The sequence below is a fragment of the Neopsephotus bourkii genome, unplaced genomic scaffold (genome assembly GCF_033783945.1).
Source record: "Neopsephotus bourkii isolate Nb327-2 ecotype Australia unplaced genomic scaffold, CSIRO-AGI_Nbou_v1 NB_1507, whole genome shotgun sequence".
NCBI lineage: Eukaryota > Metazoa > Chordata > Aves > Psittaciformes > Psittacidae > Neopsephotus > Neopsephotus bourkii.
This window is the reverse complement of record NW_026901983.1, coordinates 444,821-464,046: the sequence shown is the minus strand read 5'-3', so window position 1 is coordinate 464,046 and position 19,226 is coordinate 444,821. Positions and strand designations below refer to the sequence as shown.

The 19,226-nt window shown below is 41.7% G+C and overlaps 2 protein-coding genes across 4 annotated transcripts in view; one reads left to right on the top strand and one right to left on the bottom strand.

Annotated features, from left to right (window-relative positions):
• The window catches only part of CERT1 (ceramide transporter 1), an 80,821-nt gene extending 72,956 nt beyond the window's left edge, over positions 1 to 7,865 (top strand). For all 3 annotated transcript variants that reach the window (XM_061369573.1, XM_061369574.1, XM_061369575.1), the window contains 4 exons: positions 382 to 510; positions 1,320 to 1,449; positions 3,415 to 3,551; positions 4,922 to 7,865. In XM_061369573.1, the coding sequence (XP_061225557.1) occupies positions 382 to 510; positions 1,320 to 1,449; positions 3,415 to 3,542 (387 nt within the window). In that variant the 3' untranslated portion in view covers positions 3,543 to 3,551; positions 4,922 to 7,865. The remainder of the gene's footprint in view (positions 1 to 381; positions 511 to 1,319; positions 1,450 to 3,414; positions 3,552 to 4,921) is intronic.
• A 2,775-nt stretch (positions 7,866 to 10,640) lies between these two features.
• MED18 (mediator complex subunit 18) lies at positions 10,641 to 11,702 on the bottom strand. Its single transcript, XM_061369535.1, has 2 exons — positions 11,537 to 11,702; positions 10,641 to 11,320 (listed from the first exon to the last, which is right to left on the bottom strand). The coding sequence occupies exons 1-2, from the start codon at positions 11,607 to 11,609 to the stop codon at positions 10,767 to 10,769; spliced, it is 627 nt and encodes a 208-aa protein (XP_061225519.1). The 5' UTR covers positions 11,610 to 11,702; the 3' UTR covers positions 10,641 to 10,766.
• Between the last annotated feature and the right edge of the window lie 7,524 nt (positions 11,703 to 19,226).

The following is a 19,226-nucleotide window of genomic DNA, read 5'->3' as shown; positions in this document are numbered from 1 at the left end:
TTCTCTCTCTGGAGAGTAACTGTAGATGCATCTGTTCAGCTGTAGCTTACAAGTATTCACTTAAACTGTAAGCCTGATATTGAGGGATCAGAAGAGCCGCCTCTTCCTATTTGTCTACTGAAAAAGTCGTTCCAGCTTGGTTTTCTGCATTTCAAAGGCCTTGAATTTTTGCTTCTTCATTTCACTTAAAAGAAAAAATGGTCAGAAAACCTGGTATGCATAACAGCTATGTTCTGTTTCAGTACTAACTTGAAGAAACTTTTACTTAAATAACATGACTGACCTGTTTTGCGTTGCTTGCTTTTAACTTTATGCAAGTGTAGCAAGTACTTACTTAATTTGCAAAACTGAAAAAGCTTATATTCAGGTGTTTCTCTGCAGAGAGTGTGGCCAGCTTCTCAAAGAGATGTGCTGTATTTGTCTGCCATCAGAAAGATACCAGCATTCAGTGAAAATGATCCTGAAACCTGGATTGTGTGCAATTTCTCTGTAGAACATGATAGTGCTCCTGTAAGTATTTATTTTCATTCTGTCAAGGTCTACTTTTATGGTAACATTTTCTATTATTTGGTGATGCATGTGCAATGCTTGGGAGGGAAGGGCTGGATATGCAGAAATTCCGTTTATTTAAACAGCGACCTTATGAAAGGATTCTGAGACAAAAGCTTTATTGCCTTAACTCAAGAGTTGTCAGGTGTAAGGTGCTGCTGCAGAATGGAAGCAAAATTTCTGGAGATGTGAAAACATTTTAAAGAATTTAGGTTATATTGTATGTATTCAAATCAATAACTCCTCAGTATTGTCAGATACAGGAGTAGGCTTGTGTAATTGTGGTACGGAATCTGTTAAACCTCCATCTTAGACAGATCTGCCTTTTAGTTCTGTTAGATAGTAGCAGTGATTTTTTTTTTTTTTTTTTTTTTGGACTATTTCTGTGCTGATTGCTACGTCACAGCCTGCTTACAAGGGAAAAGGTACTAACCAGTATTTGTGAATACTAGAACATTATTCTTTAAATGCTTCTGTACTCATTTGTCAGAATAATTGAAGTAATTCACTTGTAATATGTATTAAGCAAACAGAAACCTGAGATTCGGGCATTTTGGTTTAGCCCTTTCCCTATTTACTATGTACCTTTCATTTTGCTCACATTCATGTTACATCCATGTAGTGCTGGAATATAAATTCTTGGAAACACAGTTTCTGGAGTGTCTTAGCCTTTACAGTAAATTAAAATCCTAGCAGTCAAGTATGCTGAAACAAATTGAATTTGAAGCTTACAAATGTGGGGTTTTTTTGTTTTGTTGTTTTTCTGGCAGCTGAATAATCGCTGTGTCCGTGCCAAAATAAATATTGCTATGATTTGTCAGACATTAGTAAGCCCACCAGAGGGGAACAAGGAAATAAGCAGGGACAACATCCTATGCAAGATTACATATGTAGCTAATGGTAAGTCTAACGTTTTTCAGTATGACATGCATAATAGATGCTAATTCTGGGAAGCTGAATACTGGCAAAAAAAGTTTGATGCTGTTTTCTGTTAAATTTATATATAGCATCACCCTTTTGGTCTTCATGTTCAGAAAGACTTGAATTAATGTGCTACAAGAATCAGTGAATGGGATCATTCATTGTGTGGCATTCTAGGAGGAATAAATGGAAGTTGTGTAACCTTGTCCTAAGTACAGAACCTTGGGTGGAGGAGGGTGGGCAGAAGTGTCTGCAACTGGGATGACTTTGGCATAGCTTTTCGTTTCAGTAATAGTATGATTTTTTTTTCATATATTGCTGTATTCCTCTTGATTCATCTTGCCAGGCTGAAAAGCTGCTGATAGCAAACATACATTTCTTACCCTCTGTGTTAAGAAGGAGCAAATACATTTTGCATAAGGATGTTTGCAAGCTGCTGCTGTGGTTTAAGCCCAGCCAGTAACTCAGCGTCACACTGAGTAAGCTGCCTCACTCGCTGCTCCCCTTATTCTCCCCCACTCCTGGTGGGATGGGGAGGAGAATTGGAAGAATGTAAAACCCCACAGGTTGACATAAAGTCCAGTAACTAAAGTATAATACAAAACTACTACTACTATCACTAATAATAATAATGATAAGAGAAATAACAAGGGGAGAGAATATAAAACTAAGACGGGAAGGGGAAAAGCAACCAACAGTAAATACAAGTGATGCACAATACAATTGCTCACCACCTGCTGACTGACAGATATCCAGACCTGAGCTGTGATCTGGGTCTTCTGGGTGACTCCCCCGAGTCATACTCTGGGCATGATGTGCTGTGGTATGGAATATCAGGTGTTCTTTCTCTTCTCAATCCCAGCTTCTTGTGCCCCTTCTCACTGGCAGAGCATGAGAGACTGAGAAGTTATTCATCAGAGTAAGCATTAATTAGAAACAACTAAAACATCAGTGTGCTATCAGCATTGCTCTCAGACTAAAGCCAAAACACAGCACTGCACCAGCTAATAGGAAGGAGAAAAAATAACTGCTACAGCTGAATCCAGGACAGCTGCATAGTCTACTTTTTTAACTGATAGAATCCTCAGTATTGACTGAAAATTTGTCCAAGCCAAACTGTATTTTACTGTAGCCAGTATTTAGCAGTGTATTGTAGTACTGGAGCTACATACTTGTTAGCTGCTCTCTTGCAGCTACAAAACATTTGAAGAGTAGATCACATACTACTTTTAATCACCTATTACATGGCATGCTAAGGAATCAGTGCCTGAAAAATTGGTTCAATAAATCTTTGCCATATAGGAGTGATGTAGTTCATAGTAAATCCTGTACAAATAGTATGTGGTTTTAAACCCTTGGGTAAACTGTGGTGGTGGGTTTTTTTTTCCTATTTAGAAGTTTCCTAATTACTTAAAAAAAAAATCATTTTCACTGATAAATTCTAAACTGTGATTACGTGGAAAGTGGCAGCTTTTTCAGCAAAATACTTGCCCTGTGATTTGAAGGATATTTTAGAATCAGATTCTTTGTTTAAAGTGCTTTAAAAATAATTTGTAAGACATTGGCTAGTAGCAGTTCTGCAAACAAATGCAGCAGTTATTGAAAAATCAAGACTGACTTCCATTTTCTTTGAAATAAGAAGTAACTTGAATCTCTTGTTCTCTGTTTCCAAGAAATAGAAAATCATCTTCCATTTGGGCATTCCCCAGAGACTCACAACGCATCATGTTTAACGTTTTCTGAATAGTGGCATTGTAGTCTTTAATATTAACAGTAGAAAGTGCTACAATACAAGCTTTAAGGGCACAAAAGAAAGTGTGCTGATCATTCTTCTTTCCTGTTACTACTTCAGAAAGAGTTGCAGGAATAATGAACTTAAATTTTCTTTTCTAGCCTTTAGTGGATTTTCTGTGTTTCAGTGTCTGTCTTCCTATCTGCTTCTAGTGAATCCAGGAGGATGGGCGCCAGCATCAGTTTTACGGGCAGTGGCAAAACGAGAATATCCAAAATTCTTGAAGCGTTTTACATCCTATGTGCAGGAGAAAACGGCAGGAAAGCCTATTTTATTCTAGTTCTAGCAGGTATACATTCCTTTCCCTCATTCTTGAGTCACTGTTGTAAATTTAAGGCCAAACAGAAGTATGCTATCTAGAAATGTCATGACTAGCATGAATTCAGTGCTTAGTTTTAATATATGTGTGAAATACATACCTACCTGATCTAGCTGAAGATGTCCCTGCTCGTTGCAGGGGTGTTGAACTAGTTGACCTTTGAAGGTCCCTTCCAACCCAAACTATTACATGATTCTGTAATTCAGTTTTTTTTTTTAAACATCCATGTAACTCATGTATTATTAGCATAGAAAATAAGGGCTGCACAAGCTACCAAGTATTAGTTTTTGTAGACTTTTACTATTTATCTTACAAGTTTTTGTGTACACGTCCAATTTACGTAGAGGTATAATGAATGATTATTTTATCTCAGCTATCACAGACAATTTACAGTTCTGAAAAGAATATTTTGATGTTTCTCTAGAGTTATAAGGTTTCAATATCTTAAATTTACTTAAAAATGCATATTTAATAGAATATTATGAAGGTCAAGGTATTCTTTTACACTGACAGAATAATTTTGATCTAGGATTTTTATTAATGGAATTTGACTGACAGACCAGTGTTGATTACTGGAGTATTTAAAAGGCTATGACTCAAATTTTTAGCCTTTCTGATGAGCCTAAGAAAGAAAAAGGATTTACAGATACTTTTAGTCAATGGATGTATTTTAATGGTATAGGTCATTGAGCTAATCTAAAACGATTTTCACATTTAAACGTAATATGACATTAGAAGAGGATTTCTTGATCACTTTGGGGTCTTTCTCAACCTGTCAGACATAAGCCTTAGTGCTAAGTACGGCTTTGCTTAATTTTTGTTAGTGTAGACTCTTAATGAAGTATGTATCATGTTATTACTGTAGTGTTAAACCAATCAAATTCCATTTGGTTGTTCTGATATTACAGCATGATCTGAAAAGTGAGTTTTTATCTCTTTTTCTATTCATGACACAGGCCATCTCTGTTTTTGGTTCTGTTCATTAAATGAGATTCCAGAAGCCTTAGTCATCGGATTACTTCTGTAACAGGTTCACAGTATCACAGTATGTTAGAGATTGGAAGGGACCTCAAAAGATCATATAGTCCAATCCCCCTGCCGGAGCAGGAACACCTAGATAAGGTTACACAGGAATGTTGCCCTGGAATGATTGATGTTTTCAATTGTATATTGTTAGAGAACTACTGTAGGTGAACCTTTAAAAATGCATGTTGTCATGAGCCAGCAGTTCAAACGTGATCGTAGCAGTGTTAATGCTATTTAAGATGTTTAACAAGTTCTTGCTTTCCAATTAGCGTTCAAGTGTTTTAGTGCTGTATTTTTACCTTGCTTACCTGCAGCAATTGGAACAAGACTGAGTGAGCATTCCGTGTTGGAGAAGTGACCATACATAGAGCACTCCATGCTGGAAGGAAGGATCTACAGTCTTTTTATGGCCCAAGTTCTAGGCTTTATCTACTGAAGTGAAGAAGGTGTTGCAACACCATGAAGCTGAATATTTAACACTAGCTCTCTCCTGCTAACTTTTCTTGCTGAATCAGTGTGCAATTATAAATACATGTATTGATAACATGTATATGGCTCTACTTTGATTTGCTTGCTTTAAAAGAGGAAGAATGCATACAGCTTTGAATCTCCAATGTTACTGCTTTAATTTTAAACAAGTTGCAGAATTTCACTGTCAACCTTCCTAAGATACTCACACAGTTCTTGTGCATGTCTAAAAAGCACAAAAGGCAAATGCACATATAGCATACTGTATGTGGTGTTTCTGGGGGGAGGGAGGGACTTCAGTAAGGCCTAGGCGACTTATTGATAGGTTTTGTTTTGCTTTGTATAATCACATTTCATTGCTGCTGGTTTCTATACTGAATCACCTTGTCACATAAAATGTCAGTTAATAACTGAGGGCTGTCAATATCCTTATGACTTTGCCTTTTCTATTGTCTTACTCTTATGACGATCTTTGGTTCTGAAGGAGTAAGAGTGTGAAAAGCTTTATTTTTTTTCAAGATACCTTTATATTTCTATTGTATTTTTTAGTTATATAATATGTGCTACAGAATTTTTGTTATTAAACACAATCCAGAAATATCTAGGAAGATTCCCTGTGAAATGGCAAGAGACTTGCCTGAGAGCTAGAAGTCATCTGTCCATGATGTATGTGGACTGCTTTCTTGCATGATATCCAGGGCTTTCTGAAGCTGTGAGAAGGTACACTATGATATTTATTGAAGTAATTTGGACTACATAGGACAATATTACCAGACTAGAATGAGGATGAGTACATTATTTTGAGATCTTGTATATGTTTTCCTCATCTTAATAAAGCCATGCTTTGAGGTTCATGTAGGAAATTATTTCCCTCTTGATCGAAACCCATCAGAGCCATAAGGATGCATAGTCCTTATCAGAAAGTTCCCTTTAGTTGCTGTGAGAATTTAAATGACAGGTATTTGCCTGCCTTTGATTCTGGAGATATGCTTATTAGGAGAGGACTGTGGCAGACTCATACTGACTTTGAGGTCTCTCATCCATGTCCGATAGTTGGAAACTCTTTAGAGACTGCTTGGCATTTCACTAACCTGTGTATCTTGAGAAAAAAGTTTCAGATTTTTTTTTCCTGAAAGCAAGCTGAAAAGTCTTATTTGAAAGAGTATGGTAGGTGCCTGAAAATATATATAATATAGTAACTTCAGATTTGGAAAAGATTAAGTGTGATCTGCACAGTGTTGAAAAACTTTGTTCATCTTCTCTGTAGAGAGGAAATCGTATCTAACACGATTACACATGCATGCAGATTTCATGCTCCGTAACTCTTCCCTTTTTATTTGCCTTTCTCTAATGGTGTGCATGGAATATGCCTTATTACAGAGTTACTCTGTTGATTTGAATATGTAGAAAAGTGCCTATATGGTAATGCTGGTAAGGCAAATTAAGATGAAAATTTGTACAAGTTTACTATATCATCAGTGAGCATTTTATATGGAGATACAAAAAAAAAATAAATCTTATACCTCAAATGTACTTCATCTTTTTACAATCAACCAAGCAATGGTACATTCCACCATAGCCACTGATGGGAACTTTAAAAAAAAAAATAAAAAATCAAAAATATAGAGTTTAAGTCCTGATTTGCCGTTTCTGGTAATTGTTGGAACATGGGATGGGCAAGTTACTAATTTAATTGGATAGCTTTATTTTACAAAGGTATGGAAAGTTTACAAAGCAGTATATAAACCTATATCATTAGTTGCATTTGCACTAAATGTGATGTACTTTTGCGATATATCCTGTAAATAAAATTACACTGCAGATACTATTTGTAAAGAATACATTTTAATTTTAGATAAGGGCACTGGTACTTCACTACAGCTAGCCCTGTCCAGTCAGTTGTAAGAGGCTTCTCAAAGGTTAGGGAAGGATTTGCAATACTAAGAAATTGGTATCAATTGACAGCTTTACAAACCAAACTTAAAAAATGCAGTTGTCTGTAGGCCTCTCAGATTGTCTGTGTGTGAGTAGCCATTAGATGCTTTATTCTAGAGGGGATCTTGCTTTCATCATTTTGTAAATTTGCACAGTCTCTTGAGCCCATCCATCTCTCTCTTCAGTCACTGCCACATATCTATGCACTATTGAGTTTACTTCTTCCTGCTAGTGGATGGGTAGCTTTCATACAGCTGTGGTGATCTTTGCAGAAGCAGCACCCAACTCTGGGATGGATGAGTTTTATAAACTAAACCAGTTTGAAGGGTTGAGAACGCAGCAATCTTTTCTCCATCAGATCTCATTCTCTGAATACCTCTGTCCATTCAGAGAATTTGGATGTTATCTGATTAGATATGAAGGAAATAATTTGATATAACTTGTTTTGGGGATGAGGATGAGATGGCCATTGTCATCTTGTCTAAGAACCTGCATATCTTATTTAGACAAATTTGTCTGTGAAAACATGATGCACTTTGGAAAAAAAATAATTACAGTTTACTTAATTGGGCTGAGCTGGCTTACCTGAAGTTGTGCAGATTCTCTTTAATCAGATTGTCACCTGTATTTTTGTCAAGTTGTACAGATAACACTGTATTTGAATTGCCACTGTTCATCTACAGATTTAAAACATGAATCATATTTTTGAGTACCTTGAGTGTGTAGAGTGTAACTGTTCTATAATAGCTTTATGATCCTAATGGTAAGTTTTAAAAATTAAAAGAAGTTGGCTCTTCCATGTTACAATCAAATTTAAAACCAGTATTTAAAATTATTAAAAATTATGAAGAAAAATCCTGGTTTGTAGTTATTTTTAACTTTCAGTGCTTTGGAGAGACTGCTGTAAAACACTTTTTACCTTTTAATTAACTTCTAGATAATGGTGGAGTTGTATACAGTATTATAATGTATGGAAAACATTTAACTGGAAAGCAGTTTGCTTGTATTACGGAGGTTACCAAGATGAAAACTTGAATGCCACCTTAGTTTATATATTAAAAAAATTATTTTCTGCTAGCATGAGAAGCATGTTAAAAAATACTCCTGTACAGTATAGTCTTAATATAGAGCACTTCCAAAGTATTTCAGCTGTTGTCTTTGTACAGAATTAACAACACTATGGAAGTTTACATGGGAAGAATGGAGATCCAGAACTGAGGAGTGCCAGAGGATAAATCTGTGGCTTTCTTCAAAGATTTTAAGAACAGGGATGAGCTTCTGTAGATCAAGCTTGCTTAATAGCAGAAATACCTGGTGCCTGAGGGATCAATAACTATCCTAGCTTTATTTGTTATGCAGGGATATCTACTTGTTACATAGTGATCAATAAATTTGTAATACAAGTATATAAGACAGGAGGAACAGTTTGAAATAACAAGGCAGGAGATGCACAGAAAGTGCAACTTAAGCTCAGTTGCATCAGGCCTTGGGTAACACTGCTGCAAACACAGAATCCTGAGGTAAGACCTGCCCTTGAAGAATGCAGCTCTTTTAGCTGTGAAAAGGAAATTAATAAAAAAAAGATTAAAATAAGTCCCATTCTTGGTCCCATAAGCTGTGCATGTTAACTTAAAAATTACAAACTTTCCATTAAGAAGGGGTTGAGCATTTCTAAGCCGTCTCTGTGCACACCCTAGATACAATGAATGATAATTACTTAGGGTTATACCATGTAACTTACCAGTGTATATTATTAATAGCACCGCTATTATCTTTAGTCCTCAGCTATAAAATTTAAGCTTTTTGCAACCAGATTTGCCTATCCCACATTGGCCTTTTTAGTCATCAGCATGCTTGTAGTAAGCGTGGGTAAAGCCCTTCCCAAATCTTTGTTCACGAGGTCAAGCCATGATGATGAAGCTTCATAGCAGGAGTAAAGTGTATTTCCTAGATAAAAGAAAGGGATATACTTAGAGCATTAGCTACAAGGTGACCATGTTTCCTCGTATCTTTTTATATGCAGTTACCTATGCTATGTAAAGCTGGCAGGCAATGTTAAACCTTCCTGATCCATTGGACGTGTTTCTGAAATTTCTTGTCATGAGAGACAAGCACCAGATCATGGAAGTCTGTGGCAATAACTCCTAACCAGTGTTACAGCAGCAGGGTGTGACAACACCCCTGAGCATTCCCACCTCCCAGGGTGGGACTGCAACTAAGTTCCAAAGCACCCTGTACAGGCAGAGCCCTGAGACCTTCCTCTTGCCCCCTGGGAAGTTGTGCCCTTCACGGTATGCTGAATTCCAACTTGGAGACCTGGGACAGTGCACTCACTGTCTGATGAGGGTGAGTAATGCCTGAGTATGAACAAAGGAATTCCAGGTGTGTACTTTCCAGTCTAGGTCACCAGTACTCACACAGGTTGGTCACCTCACTGCTTGTACCCTGCTGAAAGTCATCACTACATATTCAACACAATGGCATTCTTCAGCCAGTGCTCCAGCACTCAGCTGTTCCCATGCCCTATATGCAGAGCCTGCATCAGTGGAACACCTGAGACACTGCATCTGGTAAGCCCCAACACAGGTTATCTTGTCACAGCTTATTTTGTCCAAATTGCAGTGTTGAAAATGTAGCTGTGAAAAGGCTTTTTTTTTTTTGAACTTTTAGAGGGAATGGTCTTCAGTTGTTAAATGGGGAAGTTGTGTGGTGCTAAAGGGTGGCAGTGTCTCCAATAGGCTGGTGCATTTTAGTAATGCGTGGAATGGTTGCCTTCTATGAAGAACTTGAGAAATTCAAGTGGACTTCTTTGTTGCTTTTCACAACCTTTTTCTTTTGTTTGAGCTGCATTTGGAAACTCTGGAACCTAATTCACATATCATTAAAATACAGGGAGGGTAACTAACCAACCTAGTATCAACAGAGGTGTGCTAAACAAAATCATTACTAGTTCAATTCAGTTAGCAACTCTGTAATGCTGTTGTTTAATGTGTCAATTTTCAATACACCTGTCAGGTGTGAGGAGTCTAATATTAAAAAGTGCAGGTAATTGACTGCTTTCTCATTAACTAAGACTACCATACCAACTTCAGTGAAAAAGACTGGAGTCTTAAAAGATTTTAAAACCTCTATCAATTGTAATATTACTAAATCATTTTCTAATTCTAACACTGGCTGTATCAGAAGCAGTTTAACTATCATTTATCTTGTGTCCTAGCTGTTCATGTTACACATGCTATTACTTTACTATCCTGTTGTGAACAGGCCTACACTTGCTCTTTGATACTGCGTAGTTCCTGGGCTTCTGTTTGCGTTAAAACACCTGCTGCACTAAGGGATACTAACTTCATGTATTACTTGAATAAAAAACTTTGCATGACCAGGCAAGATACATAAATGGTCCTTCAAAATAAAAATTAAAACAAAAAGCAGCACCAGGATGTGGGTACACAGAATGGTGAAAAATCTGATGTTCTTGGACTGTTAGACCACTTGCTTTCTAACAGGTATCTCCCCAACAGAAGGAAGGAAAACTACCAAAAATTAGCATTTTCTGATGTTTTGAATAGCACTTATTTAAACTGTCCACTCCCATTCACATCCACAAGTGAAGGAAAAACACCCCGTAACTGAAACTGACAGGCAGTCCTTTATTCCCTTCTTCCCATTTTGATTTGCCCTCAAAAGGATTTTTAGAAAAACAACCCTCCTCACGAACACTAACAAAATCAATGCCTTAACTGCCCCACTTTTCAATCACATCAGCCTTTTGGGGTCAATTTTTTCCAGGTGCACTAGAGGCTTCAGTTGCTCAGCAAAGTTTCTCATGTCATCAGAAACAATGTCCTGTCCCGCTGGGGCAACCACGTTCAGCTCCACCAGGTACGAGAGGGAAAGTGGCTCGATGCTGTCTGTGTTTCCTGGCATAAGGATGCGGAAGATCTTGTACACCATGATCTTCATAATGCCCTTGCGGAACACGTGCCCCTTGGCCACAAACTCGTGGTCCATGCGGAAGCCCATCTCCACCAGGAAGTCCGTCAGGTTGTCCGAAGTGGCGATGTCTACGCAGTTGCGCACCAGTGCGTGGCGGCTCTTGTCGCCGATCTCTGGCTGGCCCAGGTACCGCAGATGCCAGGGCATGCCGCTCTTGTCCATGGATCGCCGCGCCCGCAGCACGAAGGGGCTGGCCTGCTGCCCCTTCAGCAGGAACACCATCTCGTGGTCCAGGAAGGTCTCCGGCTCCATGTTGTCGCACAGGCCACGCAACCGGTGCAGCAGGCTCTCCAAGCACTGGTCCAACACGCTCCCTGCGGCGGGCCCACAGCACCTCCGTTACCCCAACTCTCCTCTCCTCCCCCCGTCCGGCAGAGCCGGGCTCCCCCTACCGCGTGTGTCGCCGCGGGAGCTGTGCCCGCCTGCCTCCCCGGGACCGCCCCTCGGCCCATGCCCAGCGGCCTGGCAGCGCGGCAGGCAGGCCTGGCCGCCGGACGCTTTCCTGGGCTGCCCGGCTGCCCGCTGCTTACCTTGGAGCAGGTACTCCATCATGTTGATGGTGCCGCCCGAGACGGGCATCATGGTCACTGGAGGCGCCTCCATGGTGCCGGGCGCACCACAAGGAACCGACAGGAGCAAAGAGAGCAGGCGGCTAGCGGCAGGCGTTGTGCTAACGCGGCGCCAGCGCCATCTGGCGGCCTGGCGGTCCCGCTCGGATCTGGAGGGGAGGGGAGGGGAGGGCTGGGCCGCGCCTCCCGCCCTGTGCGGACACCGCCACTCGCGCCTGCGGCCCCGGCTCCTACAGCAGCGCCCCCCCCCCCCCCCCCGCAGCACAGTCCGGGAAAGGCGGGCGAGCACAGCCTGGTGTGTGAAACCTCTGCCGGGAGCAGGTCCGAGTGTCCCTCGCCGCCCGCCGGCACGCCAGAAGGGCCGGCAGCAGCGGGGCCGGGCGGTGAGGTTCTCCGGTACCTGCGGCAGCTCGGGCAGCAAACTGGTGTCGAGGGGGTGGGGCGAGAACGAGAGCGGAGCTGGGGAAGGGCCTGGAGCACAAGCGTGTTGAGGAGCGGCTGAGGGAACTCGGGTGTTTAGTCTGGAGAAGGCTCGGGCGAGCTCATTGGTCTCTGCAACTACCTGAAAGGAGGTTGTAATGAGGTGGGGCTCGGTCTCTCCCTCCAGGTAACAAGACAACAGGTAACGGCCTCAAGCTGAGCCAGGGGAGGTTTACAATGGATATTCGAACAGTTTATTCACGGAGAGGGTGCTCAGGCATTGGAACAAGCTGCGCAGGGAAGTGGTGGAAGCACCGTCCCTGGAAGTGTTCAGGAACTGTGTAGATGAGGCCATCAGAGATGTGGTTTAGTGGTGGTCTTGGCAGTGCTGCAGTAATGATTGAATTTGATGATCTTAAAGGTGTTTTCCAGCCTAGTGATTCTATGATTTGGAAAGGCAGAAATCCACCGTCAAGTTTCTCATCTGTACACGGTGGGTTTTGCGCTGTGTCTAGATGGGAAAGCCTCTCTTAAAAACAAGTATCAGAAACATCCAGTATGTGTGGGTTAAAATTGATCCTGCAGGTCTCCAAACCTGAGTTACAAAGTCAGTATTTTCCTTAGCGGTCTTTGTAACAAGCCTTCAAGCCACACAAACAGCAGATAGTGTGTTTGCATTGCCTTTATCAGTATCTCCAGACAGTGGTGGTGTTCTGCCTCCAGCACATAAATCATGTAAATGTCAGCAAATGAAGAACTGCTTAAGTGTGCTCTCCCAGGGCAGCAACAACTTGTTACTGAAACTGATGTGGCCTATTGTGTACAGGGGGGTTGTCAAAATGTACAGGGGGGTACTGCTTAAGTCATAGCTGGTTTAACGAGCTCAGCAGATGTCTTATCAGACAAATACCAGAACAAAACCTCCTAATGAGGAGAATGGAGGGATTGTACAAGGAGTACTGCTTAAATCATGGCTGGCTTGACAAGCCCAGCAGTTGCCTTATCAGGCAGTACTAAGATAAGGCTTCCTAGCGAAGGGAATAGCCCATTAAACCAGCTAGACATGGACCAGACCCATCCAGCTCCTAAAGAGCATGCGTGAGGAACAGAGGTAAAAAGTTCAAGCCTGAGGAAGACTCGTTTACTTCATCTTGAAGACCCCTACCCACAAGAGGAAGACTACTTACTTCATCTGAAGACCCCTGGCCAAGACCAGCAGGAGGCACTGCGCATGCGTGGAGAGCCTTTTAGCTCATTATAATACGAAGCGGGGCTAGAATATGAATATGTATAGGCGTATTGTGCGACCTAATACCTATGTATGACTTTACAGGATAAATGTAAAAGGAAAACGGCACTGAGGCACGCATGCCTTTTGGAGGACCAATCCCCCGTGCGTCTTCAGCTGAATAAAGCATACCTACTTTACAACTTTAACCAAGTTGTGGAGTCTATTCCGCTATCAGTTTCATCCCATATATACCAGTGAAGTGGAACAGGGGTGACTTCAGTCCAGGAGGGACCCCAGTGCTGGTGAGCTGCTGCCACAGTGGTTGTGTATTGCACGTACTTCCCCAATGGCAGGTAAGAAGCCTGTGTTGAAATAAAGGAAAAAAATGGTAAACAAATGGTTTGGGTAATGGTTTAGAAGCTCCATTGTGCTCCTAAGAGCAGAACAGTTGGTTATCTCTTGTATGCAGATCAGTTTCAGCTAATGCAGTCATGACACAGTTAGAATGAAAGAATACACATTGAGAAAAATAGCTAGGAAAAGCAAAAATTAGTAAAAAATGCCCTCTAGTTTCTGAGATTCCCTTATGTCTGTGGTGATACACGGTATATCTCTTCTGCCCAGCTGAGATGCGTGGTAACATTAACTACAAATGCCTAAAATGCCCTAAGAGGATACTTACTTTGACAATTTGAAATGCAGGTTGGTTTAAATTCCACAGTTGCAGTTACCTTAGGTAGTTCTGCCCCACAGTCTGAAGAGATACACCATAATGTAATGCAGAAAAGCCCCTTATAGAATCACAGTCACAGAATGGTTTGGGCTCAAAGGGACTTTTTGAGCTCATCTAGTTCAGACCCCTGCCATGGGCAGGAACATCTCTCAGTAGATTCGGTTGCTCAAGGTTCCATCCAGCCTGGCCTTGAACACTTCCAAACCTTTAGGGCTGTAAAAAGTAGGTGAATGAAAGTGGTGCCCCATCCACCACCAGCATCTCCAAAACCGCTGACCTGTGGTGTAAAGGACAGCAAGGACTCAGTCCTGCAGCTGCTGAGCTGCATGTCACCTCGGCTTGGCAGCTCTGTACTGCACCGCCATGCCTTGAAGGTGTTTTAAAAAGAACCTTGTCTTGAAGTTGCTGAAGCTAAGGTGCAGGAAATGCTAAAGGCACTTGGTCAGACAGATGGAGGAGGTGGAGAAGAACAGGGGTAGGAATGGGGACGAAACGTGTTGTTCACAGCCACCTACCTAAGCTCTGCTCAACTACCTTTCAAACCTTTCCTACACAGCTGGCTGTGTCAGTGTCCTCAGTTCAGCAGTAGCTGTCATTTTTCTCCTTCTTAGTAGCAGGTGCAGTGCTGTGTTTTTGACTCTCAGCCTGGGAACAACGCAGGTAAGACACACAAAGCTGAAGGAGGTTCGCTGCTGTAGTTCCGGCTCCTGGAGGGGCCACGCTCAATGCTCATCAGATGGATAGAACGTGGAATTAGGCAGCAGACAGGGAAGTGTTGCATTCAAGTAGTAATACAAGAGGTAAAGCCCCACACTAGATACATGAATCCTAATAAATGCAAACAAATATCTAAACAGCCTGTACAAGAAACATTAGCCAGTGTAACAAACTGTCCTGGGTTCAGCAGTAGCTGACATTTTTCTCCTTAGGGAAGTAGCCTATCGCCAGCACTCATTATTATCATCGGCGGTAGCAGCAGTGGTTTTGTGTTATACCTGAGTTACCGGGCTGTTCTTATCTTGACCCGTGGGAGTTACAGTCTTTCCATTCTCCTCCCCATCCCTCTGGGAGCAGGGGGAGGAAGAAGCAGGGAAGTGAGCGAGCAGCTGCCTGGTTCTGAGTTACCGGCTTGGCTTAAAGCATGACAGTTCTTTTTGTTGCCCAATGCGGGGCATAAAGTGTTGAGATTACGATATATCTGACTGGAGTGTCTCTAATCGTATTTGTGATAAGCATTTATTTCTTCGGATTAACAGTCACTCGTTATAATGCTCATTTATTGGCTCTCAAAGTTGTTGCTGTTGATCTTACAATTTCAGCATTTCATACCTTACTTACAGCCAGTATTCGACCGATACCCAGCCCCCCCCGAATAGTGATCTAGCACTTCTGTGTAACTGCCCCCAGTTTCCATACCTGTAGCCGTGGGGAGGTGGTGAGCGGTTGTATTCTCTTCACTTGTTATTTCCCTTATCATTATTATTACTGGTGGCAGCAGCAGTGATTTGTGTTATACCTTAGTTACTAAACTGTTCTTATCTCAACCTGTGGGAGTTACATTCTTTCTATTCTCTTCCCCATCCTTCTGGGAGCGGGGCGAGGAAAGGTGGCGAGGAGTGAGCAAGCGGCTGCATAATTCTGAGTTACCGACTGGGTTTAAATCACGACAGTTCTTTATAGAGGTGTTTAGCAATTAGAAATATCTTTCTTCCCCTCCTTGGGTGGTCAACCTGTGAAGGAGACATTCCCTTAGCTTCCCAGCCCAGGGAAAGCCATCCGGAGGACAAATTGCTCCTTCTCCTGTTCTGTCTCCCCTGTGTCCCTATCCAGCAAGGATCCAACTGGGCATGACGTGCTGTGGCTTATCCTGCCTATCCTAGCAGCATATAGGGACACAGGAGAGGGAGGGCACAGGGTGCCCATCTGGGGCCAGGCTTTCATTTCAGCTCTGCATCACAGCATTTCAAGTGCATAGAGCAGAGCCCTCCTGCAGGGAAATGCCTGGTGGAGTATGTGATCAGCCATGCGCACACAGAGTAACCCGAGCAGTAGGGAGGGCCACTCAGATGTAAGATGGATGTAAAAGGTTTTAATTCCTTGCTACTTAGTTGGGATTATTTCCTCACTTGCCTCACAGCCTTTGGGTCCGAATCTCCAGTTGTGTCACATTTATTGATCAAAATTGCTCTGGGTCTAAGGCTACAGCACTCCCCAGTCACTGGAGTTGCATTAGTATCAAAAAGCCTTCCACCCCACAGCTTGCTGACATTAATTACACCAGTTAAGTAACAGGCAATTTCCATAACGAGCTTGTTGCATCCTTTATGTTTTTAAAGCTGTTGACAGGATTTCAGGGCCAGGATTACTCTGTAAGTGATTTTCTGCCTGAAGAGGTAATTCAAAGAGGTTGGGTTGTTTCTACCCATTTCACCACAAACAGTGCAGTGTCTGTGTCCATAGCTGGGTCTCCATCTTAAATGATCACATAAGCTTACAGCACAGACAGAAAAGACAGCAAACAGCAGTAACTTATGCCTTGTTGCTGGCCTCAGTATAATACACTTTATGATTTGTTCCTCTTCATGTTGCAATGCAGGACATTTTTGAAGTGAGGTAGTTCAATGAGCTGGTGGCTGCCAGACTTGGCCCTTCCTGAACTTTTATTACCAAAGCAAAAACTGAATGTAGTTTTCTATGCTGGGTACTGTGTCCCCCCGATTTGAAATGATCAGTCTAGGGTCCTCTGTTAAATATCAAAAGAAGCTGCTGTAAGAACATTTCTTTAGTGAGTGTCCAAGTTTTCAGACTTACTTACCCAGAAACAATTTTCACATGGGAAAGCCAACATTATCCCTGAAAAAGTACAATTCTGGGCTGTCTGTCTGTATGCCTGATAGCCCTGCCCATTCTTTTCACTACTGAATGTTCCTTTTAGAACCAATATTCCTAAATGTGAACTGATTTAAACTGGTTTAGTGTTGTTAAACTGTGCCAGCTCTCATGTATAAAAGAAGGGGCATGAGCTGGACAGCTGTCTCCACTGTTACACTAGTACTCGGCCTGTTTAAAGTAACTTTAAAGGAAGTTTTATGTTTGTCAGCATAGCACAGGTTATTCCAGTGCCACACATGTAAAGCAGGCTTGACTGGGTACGGGTTATGGGCGAAGCACTGTGATTGACCAGTGGTGGGTGAAAAAAGGTCACATCACCCACTTGTTTTGAGGGTGAAGCAAGGTCTTTACACAATAACTGCTTCGTTGGAAAACCACTTGTCTGAGACTGTGGACTGATGATGATGAAGCCTATGGCTCTGAGCACTGTAAGCAGTAGGAGCTCTCACTCCACCCCAAAAGGTAGCGGGAAGAAGTGGGAGGATGTACCCTCTATCACAGCTTTTCTCAGAGCTGTATTCACTGTACCCTGGGTTCATCCATGCCAAGGATGAAACTATCCCAGCAGTGCTGTGCATACACTTGAAACTCCTCTGAGAAAGCAAGCAGACCCTCAGCTACACTCCCATCTGGGGACTGATGTGTCTGCTCAGCAGCACCAAGGCAGCCTCTGGCACTGGGTCCCGGTATCGCAGGTACCTCCTGCACAATGTGGCTGCTGTCCTGCCAGGAAGACACGTCACTGACTGGGCCTGGTGCTGCGGGGAGAAATCAAAGCCAGGAACAGCTGTGTAGCTAGAAAGAGCTGCAGCACTTCTGAGCCCCACAGTACTGAAACGTTCATGTCAGACACACAGCAGGAGCAGAACTGCTGTGTAGCACTGGTAGAAGTATATTCAGGACCCATGTGGAAAGGAAGTGATCCAGGCAAAAAGAAGCAAGCTAGTAACCATAGTCAAATACGCTATTTTTACTACCGTTTCCTAGGGTTTTAAAATACTTGGGAAACAGGATCAATTGTAATAATACGGCATTTAAGTTGCAGCAGCTCTAGGAACTTGAATCCAGAGAGCTAGTTTGGTTCTGCCAATGATGCAAAACAAACTGCACAAGACTGTTCCTGAAGCATTCTTGTCACACAAGCTTTGCAGCAATGCCCAAGTATGTCACCACTTCATTTACACAGGGAAACAAGAACGCTTCAGTTCTCTAAACTTTCCAACACATCTGAAATGGTAACCTCTGCTTCTGGCATAAACTATGTAGCACCAAAGAGACAGCATGTAGATTGCAGTGTATATCTGATGATAAGATAGACTCACAGCCACTAGCAACATCAAGCTTAGGAGCTGAATGCTTGCATTTCAGGTTGTCTATTCGGATATGTCACTAAGTCGTGAAGTAACCTTAAAGTATCACAGTTAAGACAACATGTTTTCCATTGCTTTACTGGAACTGAAAAAGTAGTTTTGTACCAAAATGTACACAATTTAGGAATAATACAAAATGTTAATTCTGCAAGACAGAATGTCAGTTAAATCCACCAAACTGAACACTGAACCACCATTTATTGCCAGGACTGTGTTATTTTAAATAAGGTCACTGAATGAACATAGAAACAAAGTAGTTCCAACTTTTCTTAAAATGGTAGCTATTAGCAACAATACTGCAGGAAGATAAGCATTTGTGGTATTTGATATTTATATCCTATCGTAACACATCTAGCATGTAGTACGTTTTCATGCTTGCACATTCACTTTATGAGCTCATTACAATGGTATGAATCTGCTGATGTACTAGAAAACAACTAATAATGATTTATACCAAATTTGCACATTAGAAGAGCACCTCTGCTTGTCACCCCTGCAGGAATGCCACTGCATTCCAGCAAGAAACCCAGTCCAATCCACCAATCTGTCCCCCCAGAAGCAAACAAAAAAACCCAAACCAAATAAAAAACACCCCATTATCACGCATATTAAAAATTTCCTTCTTGTGATTAACTAGGCAGGGTGATATATTTAGCAATATTCCCAAAACTGAATCAAACCAGAATAAACTTGTGGTTTCTGTATTACATCAAGAACACCTGAGACTGCTTCACTGGTCCAAGTACAGTACTTTAATACAAAAACTGCTTGTTGCATTAACATAAAATTTCATTGAATTCCCTTAATTAGTACTCTTCATTGAAAAAAAGGGTAAGATTTCTTCTTAAAATAAATACTCCCCGCTCAAAAAGAAAGTTTAAAAGAAATTAAAATACAAAATCCCCTAACGTTAAGAGGACAGTGTGATTTTCTGGCTTCATTTCATCTCAGCTGAAACAGTGGATACGCAACTATTCCTGGGGAATAAGTGTCAAACACTTAAAG

Excerpts from the sequence above, each read along its gene's own strand:
- MED18 (XM_061369535.1), bottom strand. The coding sequence starts at position 11,609 with ATGGAGGCGCCTCCAGTGACCATGATGCCCGTCTCGGGCGGCACCATC. Across the intron at positions 11,321-11,536 it reads GATGGAGTACCTGCTCCAAG|GGAGCGTGTTGGACCAGTGC; the intron begins GTAAGCAGCGGG and ends GGCCCGCCGCAG.